The sequence below is a fragment of the Pangasianodon hypophthalmus genome, chromosome 15 (assembly GCF_027358585.1).
Source record: "Pangasianodon hypophthalmus isolate fPanHyp1 chromosome 15, fPanHyp1.pri, whole genome shotgun sequence".
Classification (NCBI taxonomy): domain Eukaryota; kingdom Metazoa; phylum Chordata; class Actinopteri; order Siluriformes; family Pangasiidae; genus Pangasianodon; species Pangasianodon hypophthalmus.
The window spans coordinates 7,076,075-7,097,458 of NC_069724.1; the positions used below are offsets into that span (position 1 = coordinate 7,076,075).

The 21,384-nt window shown below is 37.3% G+C and overlaps 3 protein-coding genes and 1 non-coding gene across 6 annotated transcripts; 2 read left to right on the forward strand and 2 right to left on the reverse strand.

The window, feature by feature from the left end:
- Positions 1–1,334: 1,334 nt before the first annotated feature.
- Positions 1,335–8,986, forward strand: tlcd1 (TLC domain containing 1). The gene is made up of 4 exons (XM_026938588.3): positions 1,335–2,092; positions 3,663–3,745; positions 5,512–5,594; positions 6,194–8,986. The coding sequence occupies exons 1-4, from the start codon at positions 1,887–1,889 to the stop codon at positions 6,575–6,577; spliced, it is 756 nt and encodes a 251-aa protein (XP_026794389.2). The 5' UTR covers positions 1,335–1,886; the 3' UTR covers positions 6,578–8,986.
- A 761-nt stretch (positions 8,987–9,747) lies between these two features.
- Positions 9,748–12,539, reverse strand: rpl23a (ribosomal protein L23a). The gene is made up of 5 exons (XM_026938336.3): positions 12,425–12,539; positions 11,146–11,326; positions 10,521–10,697; positions 10,270–10,339; positions 9,748–9,808 (listed from the first exon to the last, which is right to left on the reverse strand). Exons 1-5 carry the CDS (start codon positions 12,447–12,449, stop codon positions 9,794–9,796), a joined length of 468 nt encoding a protein of 155 aa, XP_026794137.1. The 5' UTR covers positions 12,450–12,539; the 3' UTR covers positions 9,748–9,793.
- LOC113541840 (small nucleolar RNA Z17) lies at positions 10,792–10,862 on the reverse strand. The gene has a single exon (XR_003404223.1). It is a non-coding gene; the product is annotated as a small nucleolar RNA Z17 (small nucleolar RNA).
- A 43-nt stretch (positions 12,540–12,582) lies between the features above and the next one.
- rab34b (RAB34, member RAS oncogene family b) lies at positions 12,583–20,401 on the forward strand. Of its 3 annotated transcripts, none has more exons than XM_026938492.3 (11): positions 12,583–12,796; positions 15,048–15,111; positions 15,843–15,928; positions 16,030–16,095; positions 16,306–16,407; positions 17,117–17,181; positions 17,272–17,323; positions 17,422–17,503; positions 17,584–17,674; positions 17,788–17,895; positions 19,929–20,401. In XM_026938492.3, the coding sequence occupies exons 2-11, from the start codon at positions 15,058–15,060 to the stop codon at positions 19,982–19,984; spliced, it is 762 nt and encodes a 253-aa protein (XP_026794293.1). In that variant the 5' UTR covers positions 12,583–12,796; positions 15,048–15,057; the 3' UTR covers positions 19,985–20,401. The 3 variants fall into 3 exon arrangements, with proteins under 3 accessions (XP_026794293.1, XP_026794292.1, XP_053095983.1); XM_026938491.3 differs by having other exon boundaries at positions 15,051–15,111; XM_053240008.1 differs by lacking the exons at positions 17,117–17,181; positions 17,272–17,323 and having other exon boundaries at positions 15,051–15,111.
- Positions 20,402–21,384: the final 983 nt, after the last annotated feature.

Sequence of the window (21,384 nt, forward strand, 5' to 3'; positions counted from 1 at the left end):
TGCTATTATTGGAAAAAGATCAACTTTGGGGTAATAACATATCACACCACCTCATCGTTGATTATTTTCCTATAACAGATTGTCCCATCAAGTCTTACTCCTTAAAAATATATAACATTACATAGTAGTACAACACATATCTTTCAGTATATGATGGTCCTCTTGTATTCTTGCCAGTTTTGCTATCTGGCTTTGCATTGCAACTATACGGATTGTCTCCTCTGTTTTTTCTCTTTTGACATGGAAATGCCTCCCCCTGGTGGGATTTGTCAGGTGCTGGGACTGCTGTTGGTTCCCCAGCCATTAGATGAAGGATACAATCTGGCTAGATAGGACAGCATTCTCTATTAGTGAAGGGTATTTTCAATGTAGTATTCAGTTTATTATGTGCCTGGTTTCCAAGTCACAGTGGCATGGTGCAACTGGTGAGCATCATAATGCCAAATCATTTATAAATAGTGTTAGGCAAGCAAATTGATATTAACATACTTAAAATTGTTCATCAGTAAATTAAAGCTCTACAGTATTAACAGAACACCTTGAGTCATGACTGATATGTTAGAAGGCCTGGAATGAATAGAGATGAAAGCTTGGGATAAACCGTGCAAACCGCCTCACTGGTTTCAATTTGGTTAACAAGAATGCTGGAAAGGAAATACAAATTTTCCACTGATTTAACAACTTTAAATTAACCCCACTGTTAAGGCATTAAGTGTTTTATTCCTCTCGTACCACAGCAATATGTCAAAATGTAATTAAAACAAATATTAAAGAATAATGTCATATTTTTTTTTATCCATTTATGGTTATGTTTACTGATATGGAATGCATGTGAAACAAGTTTATTCCTGTTAGCAGTTATCAATAACAATTACAAACAATAATTCAGCTTTTCTCTTGAAGTGAATAAGACAAAGAAAATGCAGCTTGTCATGTTACAGTGAAGCTGCAAAACCATTTGTCTTCATATTTGTCTGTTGAAATAACTCAGCATACTTGGGTTAGCCATCTAATTTTCTACTTAGCAGTACTGTCTTAATATTTGTAATGGCAGTTGATTTATAAGGTGACGTATATACAATATCATGTTAGCGCAGAATTGTGTGTCAGTAAGGGGTGAAGTGTCAGTAAGCTGCTCTGAGGGTTGGGGCAGAACAAATTCTGATTTACCCCTAAAATGTAAACAAGGTCGATAAAGTTAGCAGGATTTGCACCCAGCCATAATAAATTAAGCCAATAAATTAAGCCATAGAAAATATTGAATGAATCAGCATGTCATGGCAGAGCAAGAGTAAATATGACCGGGAGAAACGGCTGTATGGTCAAATTTATTTCCAGCTGAATGGTCCATTCAATATGGACCAACAATATGATTTCTGATGTACTGTATTCTACCTGTTGTTCTCTCTCTCACTCTCTCTCTCTCTCTCTCTCACACACATATATACATACATGTACACACAACATGACACTTCCTTCTCTCACTCTATAGGAGTCAGACAAGTTTAGTTGTCATGTAGGATCTGAGAAGAAAAAAAATGGGAGAGGTATGACCAACATTTCCTGTTGTAGCAATCATGCTAGGTCATTCTTCCTCAACCAATCACTGCTCAGCAAACAGAGACTGAGACAAGCACACACCCATTGTTAAGCCACAGTGTGTGAGTGAGAGAGAAGGCAGAAGAAAAGAGTTGCAGAAGAATTCCACACACTTCCAATTTTGTGTAAAACTGCACTTATTGTCAAAACAGATCTTCACCCTACGTAGGAAAATAGGAGACACAAAAAAGGGAAAGCAGCCATACATAAGGGAAAGCAGCCATACGTAAGGGAAAGGCAGCAGAGAGAGTGTGTGAGGCAGGTAAGTAATAGAGAAGGAGTGGAGGATGGATGGCTGGTTGAGGGAGGTACAGCATCGGCCTGTCCTCTATGTATTCTACAGCTCACTGGCCTTCAGGCTGCTCCACACACTGCTGAGGTTTCTGCCCAGACCCCATGCTGTTAACTGTGATCCATGGAAGAGTTATAAATGGAAGAATCTCTCTGTATCACTCGTCCACTCGCTCCTCACTGGCACCTGGGCAATTTTCTGGTGAGTGATGTTCTGCTAAATACAATATTCTGGCTCACTTACTAAACAATATGCCTGTGTGAGAAAAGACAAGTTGCTACGCCTTAGACATGCGTAGATTTCTGATAAGTTATCATACAACATCAACTCTCAACTTGAGTAATGTCCTTCTGGACAAAAGTCACACTGATAACTTAAATATTTACTTAAAAATTAAACTACAATCAAGGGTCTAATGTGGTAAATGCACAGTACATGCACTGCCTGAATATATAGTTAATTTTGTGTGCTGTGTACACAGTTGAAGATTCCACAAAATACAGAAACTAGAAAAACGTGTCAGACAGGCAGCGGTTGGGAAGGAGTTTTGTGAGAAGAAGCGAGAAACCGGAGCAGTTAGTGTTTGCCCAGGTAGCACAGCAACTGTTTAAACACAATATTGATCCAAAGTGGCGATATCTGCATGCACCCTTTTAAGCACCTTTTTAAAAATGTTGAATTGAACTCAAGTTCTCAGAAGAAGAACACTTCTTAATTACTGAACAGAAGGTTAAACATAAAACTAAATATCTTAAATTGGTAAAAACATGCAGACCTGATGGCATCCTAAATACAATTAACCTCAACTTCAGTAAACAAAATGAAGTACTTTGGTGCATTTAGTTTTTCAAATAAAAGCTGTAAAATTCTTTTTGTTGTGAAAACCGTAAACTAACTGTGAACTAATGTTTTGTAACACAAGCTTTGGCAATACGAATGTGAAACTATTTGTCATGCCAAAGTCAAGCAGCTTGAACAGACCTGAAGTGATGTTGCCAAGTTTCTTTCTCTCTTCCTTTGTCACATTTCATTAGATTAATATATTTTTGGAAGGGACTGTACACTATATGACCAAATGTTTGTGGACACCTGACCATCACACCCATATGTGGGTCTTCCGCAAATTGTTGCCACAAAGTTGGAAGCACACAATTGTATAGAATGTCTTTGTATGCTGTAGCATTACAATTTCCCTTCACTGGCACTAAACCCATTCCAGCTTGACAGTGGGTCTCTGCACAAAGCATGAAAACATATTTTGCGAAGGTTGGAGTGGAAGAACTCGAGTGACCTGCACAGAGCCCTGACCTCAACCCCACTGAACACCTTTGGGATGAACTGTAACACTGCCTGCGCCCCAGGCCTCTTCACCTGACATCAGTTCCCGACCTTACTAATGATCTAATGCCTGGATGGGCACAAATCCCCATAGCCATGCTCCAAAATCTAGAGGAAAGCCTTCCCAGAAGAGTGGAGGATATTATAACAGCAAAGGGGGACTAAATGTGGAATGGGATGTTCAAAAAGCACATATGGGTGTGGTCAGGTATCCACAAATGCTTGGCCATGTAGTATATTTCTGGGAGGGAATATATTTATTAACCTTAATCCTCCTGTACAAATTCACAATGGAAATCAAAAGCAGAACAAATCCTGCATATTTTTGAACGATGTTTAAAGGAGACCAATGTGTTTTGTTACTCAATGAAGTGCCTTTCTATAATTTCTCAATAGTGCTTGTTTATAAGTGTCTTCTTGTTGGTGTGTTCAGTGTTTTTCAGTATCCAGTGATGGTGTATGAGATCCACTCGTCCTTCACTCCTGTCTCATATCTGCTTGTCGTCATCTCAACAGGTCAGTCATATTCTCTTTCTTTAAAATACTGTGCACTTATAAACTGCTGCTAAACTGCTGCTAAGTTATAAACTGCTGCTACATATTACAGCTGACCACTAGCAATCAGCACAGTAATCTAATTTTTGCCAAAAGGCTCAAAAAATGTACAATATTGACATTGGCTTGAAACTTTATTCTGTTTGATAAAAAACAAAATTTGGTGGTCATTTAGTTCCACTGCTTACTTCACTCATTTTAAAAATTTTCTTAGTCACCTACATATCATATTTATAGTTATGGTTGTGATTTCCGAGAAACATACAATTCCAGAATCTAATCAGTTCATATGCTGATTACAATGATAATTCCATATAAATCCCACAAACATTCAACCACTCACTCTTGAGATATCACACTAACAAGAATGTCAGATGGACGCATGGACACACACACGCAGAGTTAAAGTCCAAATCATGGACTTTGGTGGAAGAAAAGTCTGCCAAGTATTTGACTTTTGACAAGTATTTAACAAGTCAAGTATTTGACTTTTTTCCTGTTCCAAGGAAATGAACTTGAGAAGGTTTTGTCTCTTCCATGGAATTGCCTACCTTCAATGTTCCCAGTTACCTCAAATTTCCTTTACACATCACATCTTGAAAATCCAGTTTGGTGTGCTGATAGAATCTTTGCTGATACTAGACTATGATAAATGTGTTTTGTCTTTCGACCTTTTTGATTAAATTCCTGTCTGGGTCAGCTAAACTGTGTCTTATTAGATTCCAAACCTATGTTTGTCTAATCCATGCCAGACAAAATTTTGATAATCAGAAGTCCATGTAAATATCTATAATGTTTTGTCATTTATCCTTTTTTGATTGGGAAGTGGGTTTAAATGTGGGCTTATGAATAATGTGTGCAACAAAACACAGGTATAATAAAGAATACTTGATTGTTAACTGAAAAAGCTGGCCATGAATACAACATGAATGGGTGTTTACAAATGAGCTGAAACCATTAAATGGTCAGGTTAGTAACTATTGCAAACAGATTATAAATCCATTCTTCAAAACAATAGAGGGTTAGACAAGAGGCATTTCTCTAGCAGTTACAGCAAACATTCAATCATTTTCAGTAGCCGCTTTAGTTCGATCATGGGTATATTTGCTAGGCAGGAATACACCCTGAAGGGATGCCAGTCCATAGCAGGGCACCATGCACACACTTGTTTTTGAGAGGTGGAAGGAAACCGGAGAATCTGGAGAAACACCGTGCAGTCACAGGGAAAACATCCGAAACTCCATACAGGCAGTAACCCAACTTCAGGATCAGACAGGAGCTGTGAGACTACCTGCTGCATCACCATACTGTCTTACAGCAAGCAATTCAAGGCAATTATTTATCCTGCTGAGTCTCCTGAGGCCATTTTACAGTGCAGAGAGACAACACCTGAGATTACTATTGCTCTATTCCATACAACAATCTGCTGTAGCAACCTCTAACAGGAACAGCCGAATGAAGAAGAACAACAATTAATCTAAGATTAAAAGTTAGACCCTATCCGAATATCGTCGCTACTAGTTATTTTTTCCGGTCCCATCCAGGGTGTATTCCCTCCTCAGGCCCTGTGTTCCAGGGATAGCTCCGTATCCACCGTTACCCTGACCAGAATAAAAGTTATTGATGAATAAATGCATAAAATTATCATCAACCCAACCTATAATCGCAGTCTGAAAATTCTTCCATTTGCACTCAAACCTGACAAACTCTGAACTTTTCTTTGTCAGGGTATTTCATCCAGGATGCTGGAGACATCATCTTCAGTGGGTACGCACGAGAATCATGGGAGTTTCTGCTTCATCACGTTATGGTAAATACATGTTGCTTCCAATACAGTCTGCCTTGTCAAAGGTTTCAACTGTATTGAATATATTTTCATTGTCATACATTTTGATAAACATATATCCTACATGGCCAAAAGTTTGTGGACACCTGTCTATCACACCCATATGTGCTTTTTGAACATGCCATTCCAGATTTAGTCCCCTTTTTGCTGTTATAATAGCCTCCACTCTTCTGGGAAGGGTTTCCACTAGATTTTGGAACATGGCTGTGGGGATTTGCTCATACTGCCACAAGAGCAGTAGTGAGGTTGAGCACTGATGTCAAGTGAGAAGACCTGGGGTGCAGTCAGCGTTCCAGTTCATCCCAATGGTGGGGTTGAGGTCAGGGTTCTCTACAGGCCACTCGAGTTCTTCCACTCCGACTTTGACAAACCATGTCTTCATGGAGTTCTCTATGGGCATTGTCATGCTGGAACAGGTTTGGGCCCATTTTGTTCCAGTGAAGTAAAATTGTAATGCTGCAGTATACAAAAACATCCTGTACAATTGGGTGTGATGGTCAGGTGTGCACATACCTTTGGGCATATAGTGTACTTTACATTTCTCCAAAATTTTCACTTTGCAGGTGATATGGACCTTCCTGTACGCTGTTCTTACGAGTCACTATGTGGCCGGGGCTGTGGTGGCTCTGTTTGTCGAAGTGAACAGTGTATTTCTGCATTCACGGCTTTTGCTCAAAATGGCCGACGTAGCCAAAGATTCGCTCCTCTACACCATTAACAAGATTCTCAATATCACAACGTACATCAGCTTTCGTCTGGGAGCGCAGTTCTACCTGACATGGTATATCCTTGTTAACTACTCTTGGTTGGACCATGCTGGGTATTTCCTGGCATCTATGATGCTCATGAACATCATGATCCTCATTTATTTCTACCGTCTGCTGCGAGCAGATTTCTTCTCAAAGCACAGCCAATCAAACGGTATCCGCAAATTTGCCCAGGACTAAAATGCCACAGGAGGATATTCAGAATACTGAACATCAGCTGAAGTCACAAAGAGAAGCTCTGAATTTCACACTGGAGCCTAGTACAAGGTTTTCTGTCCACACGTCTGTTATACAATACTCAACACCCAAAACACAAACTCCACATGTGAACTTTACACGTTGTGTTTTATATAATTTTTACATGTGGACTTTTCACATATAGTGCATGTTTTTATTTTTATCATCTTGATCCTGAACTCAAATTACTGTTTGAGTGGGTTATCTCCTGGTTTCCTCCCACAAACATGCCAGTATGTGGATTGGCTATGCTAAATTGCCCCTAGGTGTGTGTGTGTGACAGGTGGAATAATGTGCATTACATACTGTAATTCAGATCCAGTAGAGGGAGCTCTAAACTGCTGCGGTATGCTGAAGGGCACGTCGCTTTTCTTCCACTCATTATACACGTGAGCTGAGGAAAGTTGTGTCCGTGCATCTTTTACACTAATACCTCCCTTTTCAGGTATGAGTGCTTTATAATGACTGTTCATGGTGGCATGTGTTTTAGCTGACGGTGTATAGATGTCCAAGAAAACATTTGCAGTACTTTATATTTGTTTATTACGAAGAATGAAGTAAATTACCTGACGCTAGTCATATTAGCCTTGTTATGCTAACCGCGCCCTCGCCTGTGCAGTAGCGGTGCACATCTCAACAGCCGTTTGGCGGATGCTGTAACACGGTCAATGTTATAGTTACGTTGTCAAAATGTTTATTACTGAGTGAATGTGCCGTTAATGTTGTATGTATTTACCACGAGTTGAGACATGTCTTAAGCGGGAACATGCTGATTTGCAGTGTCTTTTGTGGGTTTCTGTGTTTGTTTATTTTTATGTTTTCACATAATTACTGGGATTCACAGTTTAAAACATTAATGCCAGTGTTAGTGTTTATTGACAGAATGGACATGTTGTCTTACTGTTGGATGTACATTTCTCATTGTGATATTTCAGTACGACTTTCTGATATTTCTTGCACTTAAGCAAAGTGGTATTTGTTGTGCTATTGGTTCCTATTGTATTAGATTGTTAATGAATCACTCATTATACACGTGAGCTGAGGAAAGTTGTGTCCGTGCATCTTTTACACTAATACCCCCCTTTTCAGGGCTTTTACATGAATACAGGATACCCAGCTGCAGATCAGCATCTCGTCCAGGGTGAGTCCCCGGCTCATGCCCAGTGGAGTCCCTGACCAGGATAAGCTGCTTGCTGAAGATGACCGAATGTGATCACATATTATTCATGTTATGTCACATAGTTACTTGAATGCATCTGTGCATTTTCAGGGTGTAACATAGAAAAGTGCTCATTTTGCTCAAATTTCACGTTTTTCTACATGCAATTACATGAAATGTGATTTGTCTTTACGGTATAACACAGATTAACTCTAGAATGAAACATTAAGATTCATGGTGCTGACCTTTTCTTACATTTAACTACATAACCTGAGGTTCACAAACTGAACAGTAAATATGCAGTGAAATGGGTAATTACAAGCTAATAAAATTTAAGAGCTGCTCTGATGTAATTCTGACTACAAACACAAATACATCTCAAATACATGGTAATGGTCTCCATGTCCTACTTTTACAAATAAACCTAACTTTGATAGTGTTCACTTGATGGAACTGAGATGAGAGATGAAATACAAGTTTCTATCATGTCTATCTTCTCCTTAGCTTTTAACTATACATGTCAGTGTAGGTCCATTAGATACAACTGATAAATCCAGGAAAAGCGCATTCTGCAATCCCTCATAAAAATATTTATGTATAATTTAATCTATTTTGGTTTTTGTTTTTTTTTTTAAAAAAGGCATGAAATTTATTTGATCCCAAATGAGCTTAGTCAAGCATTTCAAACTGTTAGAAATCAAGCTTTTCAAAATTCATATTACATTCTCATTTTTGAAAGTGTTGAATTCTCAAATCTTAGTGACAGCAGATATCCAATTTGAGACCTAAGAGGTTAGAAAGATTCTGTGTCTGATCAGAGAACACATTAAGTATCTGCTGCCCTCCAGTGAGGTAATTAATGTATGACACCATAAAAAAGTGAACTACCAAAAAAGAAAATTCTACATTTATGTGCAAGATCAAAAACCCCAACAACTTTCATTAAATGTAATATAGGTAACTTTGCCATTACAGAGAAGAGTTAAGGTGCACTGAAAAATGAACAATTAAATAATTTATTCTAGATATTATGAATTCAGATTTGTGTTAGGTATTATTTTAATAAGTACTTATGTGTATAAAGGAGGCTGCATTAATGAGACAACAAATTCTAAATAAAATTAAGAAACTTCATTATTGTTCTTTCCTAACCTGCAAAAACATTGCACACTTGGAGCACTAACTTCCATTTTATATACATACAGACATGTGTTGCTAATAAATTTGTAACAAATATATTTGGAATAATTCCCAAAAGTCATCAATATATGTCATTTATATATGTTTTTTTCCCCCCTAACTTTTAACATTTCCCCTTAGTGTGACCATATTTTCTGGCTATGTTTTCAAGCCTTTGAGGACACATGCGCTTTTCAACAATTTGCTTAAAATCAGAATGTTAAAGGACTTTTGGTCTGAAATCACCTGCTGGATTAGAATTTATTTACATCACTGCCTAAACCTGCTACCTTCCCAAGCACCTTCCTCCCAAAACTCAGCATCACTATGGTGATATTGCGGGATTTAGTGCAACATGTACACACCTAGTAACATCCTTAACTGATCACTGCTGTTACTTTTATGCCAGGCCCTGTATCAAAATGTCAAGGCTTATTCAGAAATGTCCTGTGAATTCTTAAATCAGGATAAACAATAACACCTTTATGGAAATGACCACCATGTGTAGTTTTATAACCAGTATTTTCTGATTGTATGCATTTTTATATTAGCTGTTACTAGTTTTAGTGCCATAAAGTTATACAAATATAAGCTGTAAATTTAGCACAATCTTTACTATTGGAAAAACACACTAGCCTCAGATGTGTGATTAAAGGGATAAACTGTGCTCTCAAAATATCCATTGCATTGTTGCACAGATTCTCCAATTTTGGAAAATATTTTAAAGCACGCATTCAGTTAGTACACCACAGGAGTCAATAAATAACACGGTATATGTTTTTACAAACATTTATTCTTCTGTACACATCGCCAAGAGCAGTTTAGATGATGCCAATCTGTAAAGAAAAAAAAATTACACATGAACATTCATGAAACTGCAGAACGCAAGAAAATGTGAAGAGTCTGGAGCATCAGTGGTTCCTTTGAATGCATCAAAATTCATTCAGTCAGAAATGATGACATCACGTGCTCAAGTCACTCATGAACTTGTCGCATATTCAGTGACCCGACTTCGGTTCAGAGCTCAAACATGATCCAGTGATCACCAGTGAAAGACTAATTCTTCCACTGAAGAACGCCTCGAAGAATAAAATCCCTCTAGGCTATAACCTTAACCTTGCATTTCCTGTTTTTTATTCAAGCACATCATTCATGCGCTACACACGTCAACACCAAGTGAATACTTATTCATCTGTGTACTATTCGTAACTAATTTTATGTAAACCCTCTATTTTAGATGAATTCAGTTTATTTATTATCCCCCCCCCCCATGTCTTAAAGAGTTAGAACCACTTACTTTGTTGGCAACATCCAGCGCATCGTAATCTGGTGCTAGACGAACGTATGCCTTCTTTTCACCGTCGGGCCTAAACAGCACAAATACGTTTAGAATGTTTTACCCATCACAAATCACCACAAACCCAGAAATAAGACTTCCTGTGGTTCAGTGGTTCCTTTGAGAACATCAGAAATCAGAGCTATTCATTGGTTTACATCATTACACAGAAGGAGGCAGAAAATGAGAAACTGAAAAGGCTGAAGTCGCACCTGATGAGCGTGTTGACTTTGGCCACGTCGATGTCGTACAGTTTCTTGACGGCGTGCTTGATCTGGTGCTTGTTGGCTTTGACGTCAACAATGAAGACCAGGGTGTTGTTGTCCTCGATCTTCTTCATGGCTGACTCGGTGGTCAGGGGGAACTTAATGATGGCATAGTGGTCCAACCTGAATGTGTATGAGGGCATCAGAAACGAGACTGTTATGGACACGCTGCTAGGAATTAAACCGGCAAACATCACACTATGTAATAAGATATTAGGATGCATCAGTATTCAAAAAGCTGTAATCACAAAATATCATGCTTTGATCGCAATTCCCATCATCTGCATCCAAAATATGTGGAAAAGGCCCTGCAACCCTAAACACAAATGGGGGTGGAGAAACCAATCTGAGTCGTCCCATTTATGTACCCGATTAGCTGACTTGCGAGTCTGGTGTAGATTTAAATTAAGGTGCGTTTTGCTTAGTAACTTGTGTTTTTCCAGAACGACTGGACAGGAGGTACTCCGGGACCAGGGTCGTCAACCCACAGACTATCTAATGGATTTATGACTTTTCCACCCCGATGAAGCAATATGCCATGACTTCACCCCTTTTCTGCTGGTAAACTCACTTGTTCCTGCGTGGTGCGCTCTTCCTGGGGTACTTAGGCTGCCTCCTCAGGCGCAGAGTCTTGGGCCTGCGGAAAGTAGGGCTGGTCCTGACCTTCTTCTTCCTGTGGCTGTGCACTCCCTTCAGCACGGCCTTCTTGGCCTTCAGAGCCTTCGACTTGGCCTCAGTCTTGGCTGGGACAACTGTGAAAAGAAGCAAAGAAAGGTAACAAATTGAAAACAAAGCACATTATTATATAGTGGAGACAAATCCAAACAAAAATACATTGAGTGAACACATGGCCAGAGCTGAGGGGTGACATTGTCCAACCCAACAACAAAATATCTAAAACTGTTCCCAAACTTTTTTGAATTTTCACACCATTCCAGGACAAATTATGGACATTCTGTTATAAGGCAATGTCCACAGACCCCAGTTAGGAGTTGTAATGTGCTACAAGAGAACAATGTGCCATCATTTCCCCCTAAAAGCTTCGAGATTCCACACAGATCTAGACAAGGGGTAATGTGAAGCAAAGAGACACACAGACCTGATCAAGTGTACAAATGTTTGGAAAAATGATGTCTATTTTGTTCTAAGTCACTACAGCTCACACTGTCTTAGTGTTTTACAGCAGGACATCCATTATTATTCCCAAACGTTTTCTGACATTTCACACTTGTACAGGTCTGGAACAACCCTTTCCTATGAAGCTAACAAGCACACACAGCTTTGAGGACTACAGATCCTACAACAAGCCAAAATAAATTCAAATATTTAACCGAGAAATACACCTAAATCATCATGCTATACGTGTTATCGTGCTTGGTAACACTTCTTAATGTTTGTGCGTCGTGAACGCACCATCAGCCCTGACTCTCATTCACATGTGATTACCTCAGAGTAGCATCCGGCTAACCAAAGTAACTTTAAGTGTTTCATCGAAAGCGCCTGGTATCTACTTGTGTGCTAAATTAAAACAAAGCGCATGGAAATTAACATACATTTCAGTACATTTTCATGATCACTAGTTACCATGATGGCTCAGGAGCATGACGTGACTAGAGCTAGCCATTTAGAAGCTAGCTGTGAGCTAGCTATGCTAACGTGTGCCTCTACAGTGGACGTTTCACCAGCGCGACATTTCATGAGATTATAATCAGCATTACGACTGTCTAAATGACCCCAAACAATAACATTTACAAACATAACGGCTTCAATAACCATCGCGATAGATATTAACATCAAAGTCTTACAAATAATACTTATTTTTACACAATAATTCATAAAAAGTCGCGCACCTTCCTTCTTCGCCTTCGGGGCCATGTTGAGAAAGGAAGAACAGAGGGGTTTCCTCGTCTATTTTGCAGGGGTTCGAAAGTGTGCACTTATCGCGAGAAGATAGCAGTGCTTTATGGGTAATGTAGTTTAATTCTGTAGTACTAATGCTCACCAGCAGAAGGCAGGGTTTAATGGGGAGCACAGAGAGCATTTTGTCTGAAACTGATTGCGGGAATGTTGCTGTTCAACTTATTTAACTGAGTTTCTATAATATTTAAAGGAATATCTTGACTTGTATGTATCACTGCGAGAGGAAAGAGAAAGTTACAGACTTCTGGGCTGTTAATAATCCATAAAACCTGAAGTAGGCTTATTATACTGCAAACTTTCTGGTATGTATCACTTTTGCCTGTTTATCTGGTTTCAGGATTACTGAATGTAGAATTCTGTTATGAGTTTTGTGCATTTCGCCTTTTTTTTAAATTTTTTTTTTTTATTTTAATTTTTTTAATTCAGGCTATTCAATTAGTAAAGGAAAAATAGTAAAGGTTTAATTATTTTTCTGTAAAGTCATAAATGTACTTATTTAATTTATAATTCATAATTGTGCTTAGTTCCTTAGTTTTGTTTGTTTTGGTGTTTAAGGTTGCATCTTGTTTTCAGTATAATATGTTCATACTATAGGCCAGGGGTTACAGTCAGGGACCCCTTTAACTGTAAAAAAAAAAAAAGAAATCACAGACTCCCTAAGGAAAGATTAATTTTACTAACTATTAAAAAAAAGGCATTTAACTGTGTACAGTAAGATTTTGGATGTGCAATAATATTTTGAGGCATAGAGTAGGCCTGTTTTAAATTTCTGAACTTTCAATCCAAAGAAACCCTTTTTAAGTAAAAATTTAATTCACTTCTATTGTACATCATTTATATATTAGTTATAGGCATAATAACTCTGGTGATGTTGTGATGTCCAGCACTGTAACAAACAAACAAACAAACAAACAAATAAATAACCTTGGCTATACTTCACAGTGAATTACCACAGAACCATGGCTATAGGCTTAGTTAAAGGATATAGCAAAACAACAATGACAACAACAACAACAACGATAATAATAATAATAATAATAATAATAATAATAATAGTAATAATAGTAATAATAGGTCTTAACAGTAGTCTGTTCAGCTGTAACATGAAATGAAGAGACCTGAAATAAGCATTACACAATAAAGTAGAATAAGTAAATAAGTTGCACTTGATTTACTCTATAAAATGAAAGATATTTCACATAAATAATGCATGCAATGAGTGATGTGTTAAGCTTAAATACATGAGGATGTAAACATCTTCTAAACATCAAACTAATGCTTTGATACTGATTAATGCATTAATATTTATTAATAATATGTTAATACATATACAAAGCCTTAAAGCATCAGGAAATAATGAAGCAAAATGAGTTAAGATGTTAATACTTAACTATTACTATTATTAATATTACACAGTTATGACTCAGCAGCTGTTCATGCGGATGCTTCACTATTTCCTGTTGCTCTATGGATTGATTCATCATTATGAAAGCATTAGTTAAGTATTTGTGGATGTTTAGTAAAATGTTGTAGGTTAGTAAACAGCCAGGTCTTAACCTCTTAACAGAAGCAACCAGCTTTGGGTACAGCCGCAGAGTATCTGATCCACCACCATAGTTTGGATTTTTTTTTTTTTCATGTATGCACTTGGTGTTTTTTTGGTGTTCTTGTGGCCTCCCTTACCATCATCCCCATTATATTTTCACCTGCCTTTAACTTTTAAAACTTTATTATGGTCCTAATTGTGCTTATACCACAGTGCTTTTCCAATTCTTGAATCTGATTGGTCAGAAGATGTGAATTCATTTTATATAACAGCAGCTTTGACAGTAGTTCTGGCTGCACAATCACAGACTTATATTAATGCACTCATTATAATGTTATCATTTCTATAGTACCTATGATTAAAAAAAAAGAATTTAAAAAATGTGTATAATCTTTTTAGCGTTTATGGAAGGAGTCTCCAGTGTCAGCGCTTTCTAAAAGATAAAACTGTAACTTTAAGTCTTCAGGATGGATCGCTTTGTGCTTTCTGGCATCTCAGTAACATGATAAGCTGTGTTTTTTGTCTTATTAACTTCAAGAGAGGGAAAAAAAAGTAGTTGATGAGGGAACGAGTGTTTGTAGCTGTTATGATATAAGAGATAACAGGAGCTAACTTGTTTTGATGACCTTCCATGTAACTATAAATGGATTAAAAAGTACAGTGTGTCATTCTTTCATAAATACAGCGTTGGCAAATTACTGTGGTATGAAAAAAAACGAATGGTCAAAAGGCAGCACCAGAGTTTCTGGAGAGTAGGAGTAATATAAAAATGCTCTCATAAGGATGATTTTGTTGATTGGGAAGGTAAAACAGTTCTCCAATTATTTGAGGGGAAAATTTTAATAATTATGTGCATTATGTTATTATTATTATTATTATTATTATTGTTTTCTCAAAGGTGCCATTAATTCTGGTGTAGACTGTATGTCTGATTAGTTATTTAGTCTAATTCTTCCCTGATATTTGACATGCGTTTTGTTTGTTTTATTGTCTTCGTGTGTCCCAAGCAGCCCAGTTATGAATTCTTTACCACCTATACGGGAAGACAGGATCATCCATGAGCTCCCACTGGTAATCTTCACTCTGCTTAACACGCTATGGTCATCTGTGGAATATTTTCATTGTACAAGCTTTCATATGATGCTGAATATGCCACCTTGTTATTTTGGAGACTAATAATTTGCTCTTGATTAAGTAAGGAATAAAACACATTGACGTGTTGTTTTAGGAAATTACTCCACAGTAGGGTGGTGTAATGCGGCCTGACACAAAGTGGAGCTACTGTTTATTTATTTTTTTTACAACAACACATTCTGAAGTGTTTTACTCCCCTTGTACCACAGCAGTTTGCCAGCCATTACAATTCTGAATTTATTCATGAACAACACATTGTCCACAATGTCACTTCCACAAAGTAGAAAAGTTACTGACTGACACTGGAGAGTGTTAAATAATTTTTTTTTTGTTACAGAAACCTTCACCATATCAATGATTAGACAGTTTTTTGTATTAAATTACAGCATGTTTTTAAAAATGTGTTTACTGTTAGACTTAGATTCCATAGTGCTGTGGTATCAAATGACTTTCCAAAGAAAATGACATTTAAGTGTGACTAGGCTGTCATTGTTTTGCTAACAAACAAACAAACAAACAAATAACAGAATTTAATATTTACATATTTAAGCTGAATTTAATACCTGATAATCAAATACTACAATTCCCTTTTTTAAAATTTCTTTTCTTTATTCCATTTAATTTATACGTGATAATCCTTTTCTGTTTTTAATTGATCTGCTGTTTAGTATTTCACAAGAGAGGCTGCAGTGCACACCAAAACAGACTTCCATGTTACTGTGCAAAATGCATGTCAGAGGGCAGACTCACTAAGGTAAGTCCCATGACAAGCGTCTCTTTCTGACCAATATAGGACTTTTCTTTGGATATGCAGTAGTCACGTAATTCTGAAAAATGCTGTCATTGTGTGAATAGATTCACCGTAGCCAAGGTCATAATTGTGGGTGATGTCGCTGTAGGGAAAACAAGTTTGATCAACAGGTAAGCAGTGCAAAATAGTCTTTAATACTGTATGATTCATAGAAATATAAAGGAGAGTAAAAGAAATGAGAAGGTGATTTAAATTTTTAAATAAAAAAAAATTCTTTGTGTAGTAAGGTAAGGCTGCTAGACATATTTTGCAGATGTTAAGCTGGAAGGACGTCTGAAAGGTGTGGTGAGATTAACATCTGAACTCCTTTGTGCTCTAAGGTTTTGCAGGGACACTTATGAGAAAGGCTACAAAGCCACCATCGGAGTGGACTTTGAGATGGAGAGGTTTGAAATCCTGGGAGTGCCTTTTAGTCTGCAGCTGTGAGTCATGAGTCACTGTGGAGAGAAATAGATACACAGAAATATATCAATATACAAAGCACACACATAAAAATACACAGGGTTACTATTGTGTATTTAATGTTAATGTGTGGCAGACTGGAAGAACCCATTCGATTTCGCAGTAGCTGAATTGACTGGAACTTCCTGCAAAAATCATTTTGCATTAGGAGCTGGTTGAACAAATGCAGCAGTAAATTCTGTCATTTTGTCTAAGATGTCTAAAACATCGCTAGCTGAGTGTGATTTCCTCACACAGCGAGTGTCATGCTTTGATCAAGTTGTTGAATAGCTACGTATGTGCTGCAGTGAAGCACACTAAGCCTAAACATTAGAGAAACCTTATGATATATATCTGCAGTATTTTTATGCACAAATACATATCAACAGATTGATAGATTGATTAATTGTTCTGGGATGCTGAGTATCAACCTCATTCTTTAGACTGTTCTGAAATTTTAATGACAGAAATAATAAACTGTATGGAATAAAAATGAAATTGTAGTGAAGACACTTGTTTCAGTAACTGTCCTATTCCCTCTGGCACACCATGTGCATTAATGATATTACAAAAAAAACAACATATGAATCGAAAACAAAAAGATACTATGTGATAAAATAATTTAAAAATATATATTTTCAATAATTCACAATGGGAGATAGTTTGTTTAATGATGTGTGGTCTGTGTAGGTGGGATACTGCAGGTCAGGAGAGGTTTAAATGTGTTGCTTCTACCTACTATAGAGGAGCTCAAGGTACTAACAGATATAATGCTTGGTCTATTATGCACAATTAGTTTTTGAGCTAAAACACAGGTCATAACTTTTTTTTTTAATGATCTTCAGCCATCATAGTGGTGTTTGACTTAAGCAACTACTATTCCCTGGACCATGCAAGGTAACATATATGATAATTTCACACATTTACCTGCTAACTACTTAAATGTTGTGTAAGCAATTTTTTGTTTGTTGGATGTCACATGTTTTTTACTTCAGGCAGTGGCTTGAAGATGCCATGATAGACAACGATCCTTCCAGTGTGCTGCTCTTCCTCGTAGGGACGAAGAAAGATCTGAGTGTGAGTTAATTATCTAATAAATCCAAATAAATCATTTCCACATGCATGAACGATGCAGTGATGTTTTCTCACTCTGCCAGCATCCAGATGTGTTGGCTCAAATGGAGCAAGAAGCCATCAAGTTATCAGAGGAGATAAGAGCCGAGTACTGGGCCGTGTCCGCTCTGTCAGGTAGGACATGTGACTGCAGGACAATTTCTTGTGCTTGAAGTTCAAATGTCTGCTTCAATCCCCTATGATTTTTCCATATCACAGTGATTCCTTTTGGGTTTTTTTCTGTATAGGAGAGAGTGTGAGGGAATTCTTTCTCCGGGTTGCATCGCTGACCTTTGAGGCGCGTGTATTAGCTGAACTGGAGAGGAACAATAATAAACAACTGGACGGTATTGTTAGTAAGTGTCCTTCTGTTAATCAAACTTGCAGACTGTAAGATGGACTCAGTTTGTTGGCCAAAAATATAAAGACCCAATCACACTATACAGTTGAAGCCAAAAGTTTACATCCACCTAGGCTAAAGACATTTATACTCAATGGTTCACAACTTTAAACATTTTATGTTGTCATACATTTCCTGTGTGGAGTCAATTAGGGTATCTGTTTTATTTCCATAAAAGGTCATTTCAAAATAATAGCCAAGAGACAGATTTATTTCATATACTTTGTTAGTATGTTAGTAAAAGCTTGTTGTAGCCTTCCACACGCTTCTCACAATACTTTGCTGGACTTTTTTCCCCACTCCTCCTGACAGAACTGGTGTAACTCAGTCTGGTTTGTGGGCCTCCTTGCTCAGACAAGCTTTTTCAGTTCAGTCCACATATTTTTTATGGGTTTCAGGACAGAGTTTGTGGTGGCCACTCCACTTTGTTTATGTCACTTTAAGCCATTTTGTTACTGGCTGAATGTATGCAAAGAATCATTGTCCTGCTTGAAGACCCGGTTGCTGATGTCTTGAGGTTTTGCTGCAGTATATCTAGATAATCCTCCTTCCTCATGATTTCTGAAGTGCACTCGTCCTTTTTCCAGCTAAACTTTTCCACATGCATGATGCTTCTAAACACTTCCACAAGCATGATGCTGCCACTCCCATGCTTCACAATTGGGATCTTTTATTTTTTGGATTAAAAGTCTCACTCGTTTTCTTCCATACAAAGTACTGATCATTATGGCCAAAGAGTTCAATTTTTGTTTCATCTGACCAAAAATCACTCCACTGTAAACCTTTGGCCTCAACTATACCTTTCAAATGTTTAATTCAGTTTTAATTAAATTACTATGACTACATTCATCTACTGATTTATTTAGTTGCATTTCCTGTTTACCTAAATTGAGGATGTCGGTCATCACTAATACATTAATATGTTCATTCATCCATCCATCCATCCATCTTCACTAAGTGCTTTATCCTGGTCAAGGTTGAGGTGGATTCACAGCTTGTCCCAGGAACACAGTGTGAGGTGAAAATACACTCTGAACAGGAAACACACACACATACACACACACACACTCGCACATTGAGCCTTTATAGTAGCCAGTCTACTAGCAGGTTTTTTGGAGGTGGGAAGAAACCGGAGCACATGTGAATCTCCACACAGACAGTAACCTGAGCTCAGGATCAACCTCGAAGCTGTATGGCAGTAACACTACTCACTGTGCTGCCCCACCCTCTGCCTCACCCTCTGCCCCACCCTCTGACTAAGTATTTGAGCTTCAGCAATGTAAAAAAAAAAAAAAAAAATGTTATTATTTGCTAAGAAATGTTGCTACGCTGTGTTGTTTTATAGTATCCTTTTATGTCTATGTTTGGAAAAGTAATTATGCAATACAATACTTACACTTGTGATCACATTTCACATGATCATGTTTACCACATGTAATTGTGTGAATAATGTAATAACATGAAATATAAAATACAAACACATGCACTATATTTGGAAAATGCGTCAAACAAAATAGTGTCTATATGTGTAAAATTCACATATTAATCATTAGGTGACAATTTATGGTTGTTGTTCTCCCTTCTATGTGAAGACAAAGTTGCATAAAACCTCCAATATCATCTTACGCACTTTGACATAAGCCTTTCATAAATTCATCTGCATTGCTTTATAAAATATTTATGCAGTGCTTATGGATGTGTTCTAAAGGCACTATGTAGGCACCCTTCAGAATAATGCTTCCTATTAGAAACAAATTAAATAAATTAAATAGAACCAAATAAATTCATTTGAAAAATATCATAGGCAGGTGCAAACAAAAATAAGAAGTGTGAGGAGGCAGGACTGGTCAAACTTTCTGTAGGAATGGGTTGGAGTGGGATTAAAAGAAACACTCCTACGCACATCTAATCTGGAAATCCTTGATGCGGTTAAAACTCTGACTACTGAGATTAAAGCTCTGGGGTTTTTATTAACTTGCTTCATTTCAGAAATCACGGATCACGATGAAACATCAAAGAAGAAGCATGCAAACTGCTGTAGCTAAGCGAACTGAGAAGCAGGACCCATGTGTGTGTGTGTGTGAACATCTCAGGACAGAGACGGAGACCCAGATTAACACAGTGTGACTACAGACTGCAGTGTTAGACACAATCTCCAGCTCTACTGAACCGAGTGACCCTGTTGAGCTGCTAATCCTGAAGCTGTAGTCTATGAGCAGAGTTTTAGGTGTTCTTTTCCACAACAAAGGACTCTTGCCAAGAAAATCACCTGAAATATTTTGCTGAGTTTTGCCACACTGCTGTGCAGGGACATAGAAATTTTAAGTTGCTTTATTTAATAAAAAGCAATTTTGTCATTTGAGTACATTTGCACTAAAGAAAACCTGTTTTGCAAAGAGAAAAATGTCCCTCAGTCTGCATTTGAATCAATATTATATTATATATAAATTATACTATATACATGTGTCACTTGTCAATGGTTTTTCAATGTCTATATTTTTAAAATTCTGTTTGCTTTATATGAGATTTGAAACAAGTCCATCTCTGCAACAGCTTCGTTTCCTGACAGGATGAGCAGCTACATTTATGTACACTGGTTTTATTATTGCAAAAATAAAAAAAGCCCTAAATTCCAATAATCAGATTACTGTGAATGCAGAGTTGTGTATGCACAGAAGGCATTAGATGTCATATCATCATTCTCCTTAAAGGCCCTCTGAGGATTTTCCAATGGCGGATTTTAAGTGAAGGCTTTGTTTTCTTCACTGCATCATGTGTTTCTCTGGCTAATATGAGACACACGCTAGTACCCGTGACCAGAAACGGCAGGAGTTGCCAGATCACTGGATTCCCAGCATGAACAAAATGGAAGGATTATTTCTCAGGGCATGGAATTCCACAGAACACAGTGACAAGGATTTTCATTCAGGTGTCTAACACATAGTCTGAGTTTGATTGTAAATATGACATGAAGGTGATATGAATGGTCATAGAAACAATCATATTATACAACATTGAAAGGTTATGCCAACCATTTTATAGGTTACTGATGATACATACTGTGGGATGGTCTTTTTTTCGTTACATTTGCTGATTTTGCATCTTTGCTATGGAATCTCCATATCATACAGTGGTGAATGATTAAAAGGTAGAAATGTTGTTCAACTGTAGTAATAAAAATGTCAAAACTCACCAGTAATATGTTTTTTCACTGTTTTTTTTCCCCACTTGTGACCACTGCATCAAAATGAGCAACATTGGAGAAGTCTTATGTTTTGACCACTTGGCACAATCATGTCTTTTGATATGTCCCTTAAAAGCTTATTTCCCTTTATAAATATAAAATAGGTTGTTTCATTATGATTATATATATATATATATATATATATATATATATATATATATAAATTTCTTTTATAAATCTTATGGCTCCAGAGTGGTGCAA

Excerpts from the sequence above, each read along its gene's own strand:
- tlcd1 (XM_026938588.3), top strand. The coding sequence starts at position 1,887 with ATGGATGGCTGGTTGAGGGAGGTACAGCATCGGCCTGTCCTCTATGTA. Across the intron at positions 2,093-3,662 it reads GGCACCTGGGCAATTTTCTG|TGTTTTTCAGTATCCAGTGA; the intron begins GTGAGTGATGTT and ends TGGTGTGTTCAG. Across the intron at positions 3,746-5,511 it reads GCTTGTCGTCATCTCAACAG|GGTATTTCATCCAGGATGCT; the intron begins GTCAGTCATATT and ends TTTCTTTGTCAG.
- rpl23a (XM_026938336.3), bottom strand. The coding sequence starts at position 12,449 with ATGGCCCCGAAGGCGAAGAAGGAAG. Across the intron at positions 11,327-12,424 it reads CCCGAAGGCGAAGAAGGAAG|TTGTCCCAGCCAAGACTGAG; the intron begins GTGCGCGACTTT and ends TTCTTTTCACAG. Across the intron at positions 10,698-11,145 it reads AGCGCACCACGCAGGAACAA|GTTGGACCACTATGCCATCA; the intron begins GTGAGTTTACCA and ends ATACACATTCAG.
- rab34b (XM_026938492.3), top strand. The coding sequence starts at position 15,058 with ATGAATTCTTTACCACCTATACGGGAAGACAGGATCATCCATGAGCTC. Across the intron at positions 16,408-17,116 it reads GTGCCTTTTAGTCTGCAGCT|GTGGGATACTGCAGGTCAGG; the intron begins GTGAGTCATGAG and ends TGGTCTGTGTAG. Across the intron at positions 17,182-17,271 it reads CTACTATAGAGGAGCTCAAG|CCATCATAGTGGTGTTTGAC; the intron begins GTACTAACAGAT and ends AATGATCTTCAG.